The sequence below is a fragment of the Strix aluco genome, chromosome 17 (genome assembly GCF_031877795.1).
Source record: "Strix aluco isolate bStrAlu1 chromosome 17, bStrAlu1.hap1, whole genome shotgun sequence".
NCBI classification, from domain to species: Eukaryota; Metazoa; Chordata; class Aves; order Strigiformes; family Strigidae; genus Strix; species Strix aluco.
In genome coordinates this window covers 7,484,454-7,496,865 of record NC_133947.1, presented here as the reverse complement: position 1 = coordinate 7,496,865, position 12,412 = coordinate 7,484,454, and the positions used below count along the sequence as shown (strand labels likewise).

The window sequence follows — 12,412 nt, the reverse complement described above, 5'->3', positions numbered from 1 at the left end:
CATTAGAAAACACAAGAGCATAAATTGTAAAATTATAAATGTATTATACCTACACACAGACTTTCTGGGCATTTATACAGAACTTGAGGCCGATGAGTGGTGCAAGGTGCTGCAGATGGAGTGTCTTGGAACACGAATTAATGACATTAGCCTTGGAGAGCCTGACTTGTTGGCATCTGGAGTAGAGAGGGAGCAGAGTGGTAGGTACATAAATACTGACCTTTTAAATCTCTAATTGCATTATTTTGAAGTCTTTTGGACTGTGCATTTGAACATCGGAAATAAGTTGGAGCAAAATTGTTTTTCCAAGCTCTCCTTCCTGTTTTGTGGGGATTGTTTTTGTTTGTTTGGGATTTTTTTGGCTTTTGGGTTTTTTAATTGCTACCAAAGATAGTAAGTCAGGTAACTAGAATTATTTTGGAGTAGCACTTTTCTTTCTCAGACAAGTTAGTTGCTCTTGGAGGTGGGGACTATCTTTTGTTGTGTGTTTCCTTGTATGATGTCGGTACAACAGTTTCAGTTTGTGACTGAGGCTGTTTGGCAGCATTGTAAAGCAAATAATAAATAATAGTAATTGCATGCAGAACCTGAGCCCATGGCTACTTCACTTTCCTATGCAAATTAACTAATTACATGCACAAATGCAATTGCAATGTATTTATTCATGAACACAACTTTGTTAATTGTTTGCAAATATCAGGATTATGATGGTGCAGTTCTCTTCAGTCTGTGAATGCACACACAAATATTTGATGCCCTTTGAGTGCAGCATTCTGACTGCCCCAAACATGGAGTTTATTGAGTTACTGGAAGGAATAGTCTCTGTTTTTGAATTAATTGTCCTAAGTGGAAATAAGATCTTAAATTAGAGATGGAAAATAGGAAATTCCTTTAATGACTTGCACATTTAATGGGCAGGGATTTTAGACTAACCTTTTGTTTTTCTCCCAGAGAGATTCAATGTGTATTTGATGCCATCCCCTAATTTAGATGTGCATGGGGAATGTACCTTGCAGATAACATTTGAGAATATCTGTCTTTGGGACATCCAGAATCCCAGAGTAAAACTCATCTCTTGGCCATTAAGCGCCCTCCGACGCTACGGGCGGGACCCATCTTGGTTCACATTTGAAGCAGGGAGGTAGGTGTGTGTTTGCTATATTGTGTTGCTTTCCTTGGTGGTGCTGGGTGGTGCTCTGGGCCACTTCCAAAGGTTGTTGAAGGACACGAGAGCTTATCTACAGAGGGTCTGTAGCCTCTCATAAAAGAAAATATTCTTAAAAATATTGAAACAAATACAAAACCAAATAAAAAACCCTCCTAATCCCAGGTTGCAGCTTGAATGGAAGCAGTTATCAAAAGTGCCTGAGGATGGGGGTGGGAGACCTGAAGTATCCCAGGGTATTGCAGGGTGGAGGCTGACAACATTGTATATTACTGTATAGGGTTGTTCTTAAATAAAGCTATATATGAGCCACAGAATTGGATGGACAGATCTGGGGAGAAAGGGTGAACATCATTCCAGAATCTGTACAATGTGGGCCTTTGGGGTTCTGTACTAGGAGAAGTGAATTTTGAAGTTGAGAGCAGCAAGTGCCAAGATGTTTCCCAAAAGCAAACTAAAGTAATGGAGAAGGGACTCCTGTTTTCCAGTGATTATATTCCTGTTTTCCATCTTTTTGACAAATGGATTTATAAGAAATTTGAATGCAATTCCTTACTTTAGAGATGTTGTTCTGTATTGCTTCCTGCAGCTCAGTCTTAATGAGCTGAGTCTTTGGCTGAAGTTGGAACACTTGTTTACTGAACTAAACTATCAAATCCTTTCTAAGGGATATGGATGCATTATTTTAGATAAGCATATTAAAGAATTACAATAGTAAAAGAGAAACAGATCATACAATTACCTTATCTGGAAAGGAAAGAGGCGTTTAAATGTCCGTCCTCCACATTGCTGCAGAATTTGGTCCTCTTTGGGGCGGGAAGGATACATTTTTATTTAGCTGATCATGTGTAAGCCATGATAGGATCATGCAATTGGGATGCTGAGGATATGTATTTATTGTTTCAAGTGGAAGACAAAACTCTGCAAAACTCATTACAGGCAGTGTTAAAAGTCTGAAAGGGGAAGACAAATTAATCCTACCTGGCACAGATTCTAGATAGGGTCTAAATATTTAAAATCTGGTTCTTGTGCATGAACTCTCTAGAGCTCAAGCATTTGTGATAGATCAGTGGTACTTAGCTGAGTCCCTGTTCGGCAAGAGCAATGCAAACGTCAGCTAAAATAGTAAGATTGGACCAGGCCTGCTAAGACCTATATGCGAAGACTTTTACATAACTTCATTCCAACCTTTTTTTTTTTTTGTTACTGCTTGCACAATAGCACTTCTAGAGCTGCATGGTAAAGTTTTGCTTGTTCATGGTGACCTGTAAACTTAAATCTCACACGTGGATCTCATCTGTCCTTGCTTTGGCAGGATGTGTGACACAGGAGAAGGACTATTCATCTTTCAGACCAGAGATGGGGAAGCAATCTATCAGAAGGTTCACTCGGCTGCTTTGGCCATAGCAGAACAACACGAGCGTTTGTTGCAGAGTGTGAAAAATTCAATGGTACGGCTGCTTGTTATGCTTGTTATTTTGCCCAGGGCACCAGTGAACAATATGTTTCTTCAATGTGATTTTAAGTTTTGATTCACAGATAGTAAGCAGTCTGATTATTGCTCTTATTAAGTTCTGCTTGATTATAATATTTAGGGTAATACACATGACTGGGGATGCTTTTCAAGAATCAAAACAACAGGGAAACTTATAGTCCTTGATTTTTGCATTTGCAAAGCTATCAATAAGTGTGAATTAATACAAAGATGACAACCTCGTGTCAGTGTGCATTCAGATTAGGTTCCTTTGATTAATCAGCATCATGAGTTTGTCTGGAAGCATTTCTCTTCAATCTATTTGCAAAATATTGTGGCTCATGCTCAGTTTTTCATTTGCTAATTGATGTCTACACTCCCAAGGATGATTTGGAAAGAGTCATATGGTTCAGATTAGACTATGGGGGAGGACTAGATGTTTGTCTGATCTCTCAGTGGATGTCTGTTTTCCACAAGTGCTTTTTGTATCTAAAAGTTGTTTTATGACACACGTGACTGGTAGGTAACATACAGATTGAGAAAAGGTAGCGTGGGATCTTCAAAAGCATTATGTCTGAGGAAGGCAGTTTTATGTCACTTGCATCTAATGTGTTTCAGGATCTTATTAACTTCTAATTTTATTTTTGGTCATGAAGCCTGTAGAGTGAAAAGGAATGTTCTGTTTATCCCATATCACAGTTGATCTCTACGCTCCAGGACTCACAGGGTGACCCTGGCTGCAAAGTTAGTATCCTGAAGATAACAGGCTTTCTGGAATATATAAAATACCTGGAGTGGACAACTGTGGAAGAACTTGGCTATAAACAACATCTCTATTCCAGGCAGTAGTAATTGGTTTATGTAATCTGCAACAAGACTTACATCCTTCTCTTATTGTAAACATAAGTGCTGCTGTTATCCACATCCATGTCTAATCCTTTCAGTAATTCTACTAACATCTTGTTTTCAGGGATAAGTTGTAGTGATGAATTATCCCAGTATTAACTGGATGACCCAGCTGGGATGAAACAGAAAATGCCATTACTACTCATGGAAAGTTAAGAAAAGATGAGAGTGGATGTTGAGGGAATGGGGAAGGGAACAAATTGCCTTAAGTACTTGTATTTCTTTTTGTTCTTCCACTTTCTTGGACTTGAGACAGAATGCAAACCAAATGCATGATAGGAAAGTTATTTTTCTTAGTAACAGTCCAATGAGGAGGAGCAAATGAGGAGAGGAGGAGCAACAGGAAACTTCCCAAGTGTCCTGACCAATGTTGTGGCCTGGATAACTGATTGCTTCAGCTGAGCACACAGGCAAATGGGTAACTCTGTTGTTTGTAGAGCAAGTGGGATAACTGAAATGGGAAGGTGAGGAAAATTCAGGTCTGTTTTTATGTGGGTCATGCAATGTCTTTACTTTGAACAGGAAAGGGACTAGTTAGTGTTTTACATACATATATATATATGTATATATTTCACACTATAAATAGTGTGATATACCAGTGTTCAGTTGATGCTACTCTGTTAACTTCTGGCTGGTGTCATTACAATGTGGTCACTTCTGTAAAGCCCGTATCTGTGAGGATGAAGTACTAACTCAGAGCCTTTCTTGTGACAGCCTTTGCCCTGGGTCCATTTAGAACATGCTTTTCCCAGCACTTCCAGGTTCACTAGGAAGAGCTTGACACTTTACTTGCTTGCTTTCAAAAACTTTAGAACTAGCAAGTGAACTCTGCAGCCAGCAGCACTAGTATTTTTCCCTTTCCCAGCAAAGGGAATCATCTAACACCATCTTCGCTGGTTTTGACTTTTGTTTAAAACCAAGAGCCTTTTAGTTAATTAAGGGAGTTCTTGTTCAAAGATATCCAAAATTATCTAAGATGAGACAGATGGGTAGATGATACAAGTACTCAACAGTAACTAAATTAAGCAGATTAAAATTAATCTAGGCTAACTCAGCATAACTAGCTAACATTTGTAGCCCACCAGGATCAAAAGTGATTGAGTAACCCGAGTTCTGTAACCACAGTGAATAAGCTTACAGGCAATTTCGTATTTGTTGGTTTTACATTTATGGAAGAACATCTTTAATAGATGATGTCTGATGCTGTACTGTAAAATTTCCGTCTTACAAGTGCCATTAGCAACAGATGCACAGTTGCTATAGATTTCAATAGAGAGCAGCTGCACAACCTCTAAAAGTTTTTTCATGAACACTGTGTCCAACCACAACCCCTAAATCTAATTTTATAGACCCTAGAGTGCTAAGTGGGGGATAAGAACATATTCCTGGTGAACTGAAAGTCCTGTAATTTAGTAGCAGAATATAATTATTTCAGATGATTCCATATGCCTCTGAATATGACTTTCCCAAGTCTGTCATAGAAACGTTGTCTGGTTCTGAAATACACGGTGAGACTCTGGGGTTCAAGGATAGTCCGATTTAGAAGTTTAGGCAGAGGATCGTTATATCAGTGTAGAACTTGGGTGGCTTATTTTGCTGATTACAGAATATTTGTAAAGGACATATTTGTTCAGATTGATTGATTTACCCTGGATTTTTCTTCTGCTTTTGAACGCCTCAACAAGGAGTTCACTTTAGATGCTTGCACTTCATGCTTGGCTGTCTATATTGTTTCTATCTCCAAGAATTATTTATCCTGGGTGAGTTTTTGTATTAGTGAAGCTTGAGCTATTATCTACATGAAGGGTATTTAAAAGAAGGCATTAGGAGATATGGTTGGTGAGAAATGAAGTCCTGACCACTGCTACATCAGTGACGTGATTATCCAAGACTGACGTGAAGATGGTATTAAGCTACCTGAGGGCTCCTGGAGCCTGCATAAAAAAAAAAAAGGAGTTGAATGTCCCATGCTGATAGAGCGAAATAAAGCTGCCAAGTACTGTTGAGAATGTGGGCTATAATGTGTCTGTCACCTCCCTAGCAGTCGCTCTCTTTATATTACAGTATGTTGGTTCAGTTCGTGACTATAACTGGCTCTGGCTCCTGAAATGCCTGTGGAAAATTGATGCGATAGTGGTTCCTCAGCTGGGAACCTCACCCTGACACTTTCTGTTAATGTGCAGTTGCTTTCCTCTGAGGTCTGAGCATGTGTTGACCAGAGTCTGTGACACTTTCACAAGTGGGTTTCATTTATTTTCCTTTTCAGTGAATTCAAAGATCCCTTCCTTTTCTATTTTAAAGGGAAGAAAGAGCTGGCTTTGCTAGTGATGCATGAAGGCTTTCTGGTCGTTTGGTAACTCTTCTCATCCAGCTGTCTCTTTCCTTTCGCTTTTGCATTGTCAGACAATAGAAAGAAAATATCTATTCAAGTTATATTTTCATGAGTATTTGGTTGCCATGAAAACTGACAGGAGCAGTGCTGTGACTTGACTACCGTCACTTACGCCTGGTCTCAGTTCACACTGCTTTAAAAAAGACATTACAACTTGACATCTCACTAAGAACTAATAACAGTGAACTTCCCACTTTTGGCAGCTAAAGCTCAGTACTTCATACAAAGATATTATCAGCCAGTTTACCAACAGCCTTCCCTGACTCTTCAGGTGTGCACTTTGCACTTGATCCATCTGACCTGCCTCCTCCCAGGCTGGAGCCTGCTATGAAGTCTGTGCATTTCCATGGAGATTCATAATTAAGAGTGGAAATGGTTCTCACTAACTTTTGAAATAAGAGGAGAATATTGAGTATTAGTGTGAGATGAATAGTAGTCAAAATGGCAGAAATAAGATAGTGCACTTTAATTTCTGAAGTTGTTTCTATTAGTTTACCATTCTATAGTTTTGCTGTAATGAATTTAGCAAATGTTTCTTAAACAATTATCCTTCTAATTGATTTTGATTGATTATATGAATTTGCTTCACTGGGAAGAAAATCCCCTCAAAAACACAGTGAGTGCAATCTTCTCCAGCTGGGGATCTCAAGAAGGTTTACCTTGTGCAAGTTGTTCTGCAAAATCTTTGAAAATTGGATTGTCCAGCCTGAGGAAACCAACGAAACCTAACAAATCTTAAATCATCTTCCTTTTTGAGCCATGTTCACAGCTAATTTGAGAAGAATGTTGGAGTGTGTGTGTGGCTTCTATGTTTTTTGGGGGGGAGTGTGGAAGGTTTTTTTTCTGCTTGCTTGTTTATTTTTGTTAGTGTTTTGTGGGTTTTTTTTAGCACTACTTTTAAATGTCTTTAATTTATAATGCAATTTGGCCAACTTGTTAAGGTGGGGTCCAAGAAAGAAAATACTTAATCTTTCTTCCCTGAGCCCTCAGGACTTCTGGGAACCAGCTGCACCCTGTGTTTGACCCAGAGCTGTGCGTTAGCCCAGCAAACTGCCTTCATATAGCTCTGCACATCTCTCATCCGGGTGACAAGAAGTGACAAGAGGTGGCACAGCGGCTCCCCAGCTGCTCTCGGCACTGGCTGCCGATGGCTGCGAGCACTGCTTCTCCGTCCCCTTCCTCTGCGGACCTCTCATAGCCACCGAGGCTGCAGGGTGGCTTTGTGTTGTCCCTCACCACTTCTCACATCTTTGTTGCTTCTTTGGTTGAAGCCTGATGTACATAATTTGATTCCTGCCACGTGTGCGGGGAGCTGCGTTTGAACTGCTCTGGGGATCCTGATCTCCTGTCAGGTTGGAGCATTCTCTTTCTCCCCTGGGCAGAAGAGGGTGAGAGGCTATGGATTAGGTGCCCTCCAGTTAACAAATTATTTGTTGTATTAATGATATGTGGAGTCGCACGTCCCACCTGGCGCTCTGCTCGCAGCCTTTGCTCATGCGTGTTCCAGCATAGCAATTCTGACTGTTTTCAACTTGCTACGGTGCCGGGTGCTTCTGCGGCATAAAGCCAGGTCATTATCAAGTTATTCCTACTCTTTCTGTTGCCACAGAGATATACAGTAGGTTAATTGTGAGAATGAAATCAATCATCATTAAAGCTGCCTTTGCTCGCAGTCCAAGGTGTTTTGATGAAACACTGCGTATTCAGGACATAACATGCTAATTCCTATCTCCAGCTGTGGGTGTTTTAATTTTTTCCCCTGCTGATTGAGTTCAGGAGGGGCCCCTTCTGGCCCTTTTCTGTGTCTTTAGCTAATCTTTCTCTAGCTGTGTCTCTATTTTTTTCTCCCAAGATAGCCTGTTGGTTTTTTTGCACTCATCCGGACAAATGAACTGTTGCTCAAACTGCTTTAGCTTGCTGCCCAACTCACCAATAAATGGGACCACCAAAAAAGGTATCTACAGCCCAGAAATGCCATCCACACAATACTCTGCTGATTTTTATTCCCAGTAAAAGATTCATTGTTGTTTGTTTCCATGGTGCTGAGGTGTGTGTGTGGTGACACTGCAAACGGTGTCTGGGCTTTAGTGAAGGAGCTGTAATAAATGTGCTGTACGATGTAGGTGAAACCTTGTATGGTGCAGTGATTCACATCCAGCTGACGTGGAGGTGGGTGTTTTAAGAGCAGGAGTTGATCTGGGTTTTGTTTTGTTTTACCTTCATATCACAGCCACAGTGTTCACTGTACTGAGAAGAGCTTGAAGGTAGATGCACCTCTAAATAACTTGGAAATGGGTCTCTTCAGATACAGCCAGCCTTCACCTCTTTTCTGTGCTTGCTTCATTTGTTTGTTTTTGCTCAAAAATATACTGATCTTCTTGTAAAAGGTTCTTTCACCTCGGGTTTCGTGAAACGAAAACTTACTCTTTTGTAAAAAGCTAACTTTATAAATTAGAAAAGCCAAGTGCAGTCTTGGTATGTTTGAACTGGTGTTTTCCTGGACTTTGGGAGGATAATTTTAGCTGTATTGTGAAACTTATGATAAAATCTAAATATTTTTATCCGCTTGCACATACAACTTACTGAATTCATGGAAAAAAAATGCCTTAAAGTAGTCAGTTCTCACAGTTTTTTGTGTTAAATATAGTATAAATAACAAGGGGCTGTGATTATGTGAGAAAATGTAGCTGAAAGCCCTGTATGGAGGGGGAAGCATGAGATGGCGCTTCCAGTAATGCACTGCAGCCCACGTGTGCTCCTCTCAGCATACCCAGACCTGCTGTTCATTCAAGGAATCCAGCTGAAGGATGCAGTTATCTCCTGTTGAACTCCTGTGCTATCCAGCTGGCGTGTGCCTCAGCTGTAGGAGAGGGGAGATGGATAGAAAATGCTACAAAACTAACAACAACTTGTCCTCACCCGTGTGAAACATCTCCAGTCAGGTTCTCGATATGCTGAGGTTGTATTGGGGTGTTACTTGTGTAGCTGGGAAGACCCTCTGATGGCTTTGCTGCTAAAGGGGGGAGCATACCAGCCCTCTCCTATCTTCTGCTGATCCCCCATTTCTGTTTCAGCTGCTTGAATTAAAACTCCCCTCAGGGGAAGCAGTGCTAGCCCAGGACCAGGGGAGCACCAAGGTGAGCTTTGGTGTGCAACAGCAGCGTGGCCTCCTAACCCGAGTGGCGTGTGCCTGCAGAGACTAACCCCCGAGTTAGTCATTGCTGCTTGGGTAGGGTGGGCTTGTGGAGGGAGGGAGAGGCTGTGCTGGCTCTTTCATTAGGAGGTCTTGCAGCCAGTGGTCGTGCTGTTCTCAGACTGTCTCCTTCACATCAGTTTTCTGCTTTGCAGCTTCAGATGAAAATGAGCGAGCGAGCCGTGTCCCTCAGCACCATGGTGCCCTTGCCCCGCAGTGCCTACTGGCAGCACATCACACGGCAGCACAGCACTGGCCAGCTCTACGGTCTGCAAGGTGAGGGGCTGGGGTGGAAAGAGTCAATGCACAAATTGGATCACGGCATTGCTGAATCATTTCAGTATCTGTCCATCTCACTGAAAGCTGGTGTTCAGTCTAAGCCAGTTGCCACTGCTGCCTGGCTGATGGAGAGAAGGGCACATCCTGCCTTAAGAGGGACAACTTGGCAGAGGGGTTGTCATCAGGAGGTGCTTTTCTTACTTCCCCTCTTACTTAAAGAGGGATCTTTCATTTCACAAGTTTTCCGAATGTTTTTACAGGATGGCCAGTTACCAAGGTTGCCCAATTTTTTCTGCTGACAGAATGGCACCTGATTTTTTTGCCAGCCTTACAACCATTTGGCTCCCCTCTCATTGGGATGGCTGCCTCATACTAAGAATGATGGAGTCTTCATTATTTATTTTGTGTACTTGCTAACATTCAACCAAAACAACTGCATCCTCGAAAACGGCCAAATTGGGGAAAGTAAAAGGAAATGGCCTTGATAAGTAGTTCTAGAAAACTGTTGCTTGAACAGTGGCAATGCTGCCACCGTGCATTGCAGTGTGGCCTGAAGATGGGCAGATGTCGTCTTCAAATCCCTCCCTTGCTGTCAGCCCAAGGGGCAGCACAGGTCAATCCCCTCATGCCTGAAAACCTCCCCAGGCTGCAGAGAGGGAGGAATCGATCCCAGGGAGGTCTCTGCACCCGGTTGTCCCTCCGTAGTCACCAAGGGACATCTAGTGGTTAGTGAGCGCTGGAGGGGGGTGCGGGGGGGCCGTGGAAGGGTGGATCTACCATTTACCAACACCAGGCATTCAAAAATCACTAGACAGATGTTTTAAAACATCCTGGTTTGGAAAACGTTTAGAATATCTTCGTTTTGTTTCTTTTTTTTCCTCCTCTCTGATAGACTAGGAGTTTCTCAAGGAATAATGAATGATAGATATTTATTTTACTTTTTAAAATAAAGCCGGAGATTGTTAAGGTTAGCACCTCCAGAAAATGTAATATCACAAGGTGTAATTAAAAATTACATGTGCTGGCAGCCCTGACATAATTCCATTCTGGTCCTCTGATTTTCAGCAAATCATAAAAGCTACTATTTTTCCCTTTTCCTTTTTTCAACACTAGAGGGGGCAGGCAGCACATAAAAAGCCCCAGCTAAAGCCGGCAAATGTTCCAGAGGAGGGATGAGTGATAAAAGCAGTGCTTATATGCCTGTTCAAATTTGTTCAATAAATTAGGGCATGGGAAGATGACCTGCTGGTGGCAGCCTGTGGCACACAAGAACAAGGCTGCTTGCAGCACTCTGACACAATCAGTGGATTGGTCTTACTGTGCCTTACTATAGTCCTTTATTAAAACAATAATTCACCATTGAGTTGACACAAGATAAATAGACTGTAGGGGTACAAACCAATTCTTTTATATTTAGAAAAATAGCTTGCCTGTTAAACTGAAAAAAAAGGATCCTAGGAGATTGTCATCATGAGAATGGGGTAAAAGTCTTTGTAAAACAAGCAAGCCGTGCAGCCAGCGTTGTAATTAGGAAAGACACTGAAGTCCTTGTCTTGATCAGCAGTCAGGGCTACTACTTCTGTGGTACCCCGAGCACCTCTAATTAGATTAGGTTGCCAAAATCTTGAAATGCTTCCATTATTACTGGAAAAAGAAATATGAAATAATTGTTATACCGAGTTATATAATTCCATATGTATGAAGCAGCACTTCTTTCACTCAGTGGTAGAGGCACCTGAAGCTTTGTATGCAAAAACTTTCTTCCATCAAAGTTGGAATTTATGATTTCTGAATTGGGTCTTGTTCTCTTTTCTAGTGTACAGAAAAGAACTGATGCTAATATTGTGAGCTAAAGTGCATTTTTCATTTAAACTGCAAAATCAGAACTTTAAAAAAATTAATTTGCTTCATACAGCTTTCTGTTCTTAAGGAACTGGAAAAGAAAATCTGCGTGGAGATGTTTCTGAGATGGAGCAGCAGATTAAGCAGCGATAGGTTTAATTAAAAAGCTGTAATGTGTAGTTCACATAGTCCTTTATAAAATGCTGAATAAGGTGCCTGTGTCTTACTGAGTGTTTTGGTTTTTTGCATCTGTCTTGGTGAAGGTGCTTCTAGCCCAGTGAAGCTTCATCGCACGGACACTTTTCCAACCTACAGGTCAGACCATCGATAAAAGACTGTAAAGAACTTTACAAACTCTTTGTCTTCTGACAAACTGCCCCAGTGGATGACAGTGATGATGATAAGCAAGGATGGAAACATGGAAAAGTTCAGGTTGGATGAAAAATTCTTGCAATACAAAGGTTTTTTTAAACTTTGCCAAAAGCTAAAACTATTCTGTAGATATTGGGGAAGGGAAGAAAACCAACAGACCCTCCAGTGTATCTTTTATATCTTACAGCTGAATAGAGAAGAAATCACTCCTTAAATATTTCCAAATGTTTTTGTATGATAGGTATGTTGTAAATATATGAGACTTTCCTGTGTAGTGTGGTTCCATTTTTGTCTATTACAGCTGTGTGTTCACTGATGTCAGCTGTGTCATCCTTGTTTGTTGTAATGCTTATCTTTAGTTATTTACATAATTGTTCAGCCTAATCCTTGACCTTTGAAATGGTGGCCAGTTTTAAGCAGCTATTGGATACAATTTTTCCTGTTTGAAGCCTGATGAAGACTCTATTGATTTCTTTTAAAAGCACCCTCTCTATCTTCTATTGCCTGTATTTATTTCCATCTCTGTAAATGTTTAAAATAAAAAAAAAATGTCCCACTTAATTGGTGGTACAGTGCTTTTTGTCATCACTGCCAGCATCATGAGCAGAGCTATTGCGGAGCCATTAGGGCACTAGAAGGGAGGATGGAGGGGATAGTGGTTTGCTGCATGTCCCCCCTCCACACCTAAAGCCACACAACCACTTGTCGGGTGTCCTAGTGAAACAGAGTAGTAGATTCAACGGGAATCTCTCAATGCTACAAACCATTTTGTGTCAGAAAGCTGATTTT

At 41.1% G+C, this 12,412-nt stretch overlaps 1 protein-coding gene across 6 annotated transcripts in view; it reads left to right on the top strand.

Moving 5' to 3' along the window:
- The window catches only part of DOK5 (docking protein 5), a 43,675-nt gene extending 31,491 nt beyond the window's left edge, over positions 1-12,184 (top strand). The window contains exons 4-9 of one of the 6 annotated variants that reach the window (XM_074842981.1): positions 81-200; positions 952-1,141; positions 2,481-2,616; positions 9,012-9,074; positions 9,286-9,406; positions 11,515-12,184. In XM_074842981.1, coding sequence (XP_074699082.1) covers positions 81-200; positions 952-1,141; positions 2,481-2,616; positions 9,012-9,074; positions 9,286-9,406; positions 11,515-11,582 — 698 coding nt within the window. In that variant the 3' untranslated portion in view covers positions 11,583-12,184. Of the gene's footprint in view, positions 1-59; positions 201-951; positions 1,142-2,480; positions 2,617-9,011; positions 9,075-9,285; positions 9,407-11,514 lie in introns of all 6 variants that reach the window. The other 5 variants (XM_074842982.1, XM_074842979.1, XM_074842984.1 and 2 more) reach the window with 5 other exon arrangements.
- The last annotated feature ends 228 nt before the right edge of the window (positions 12,185-12,412 follow it).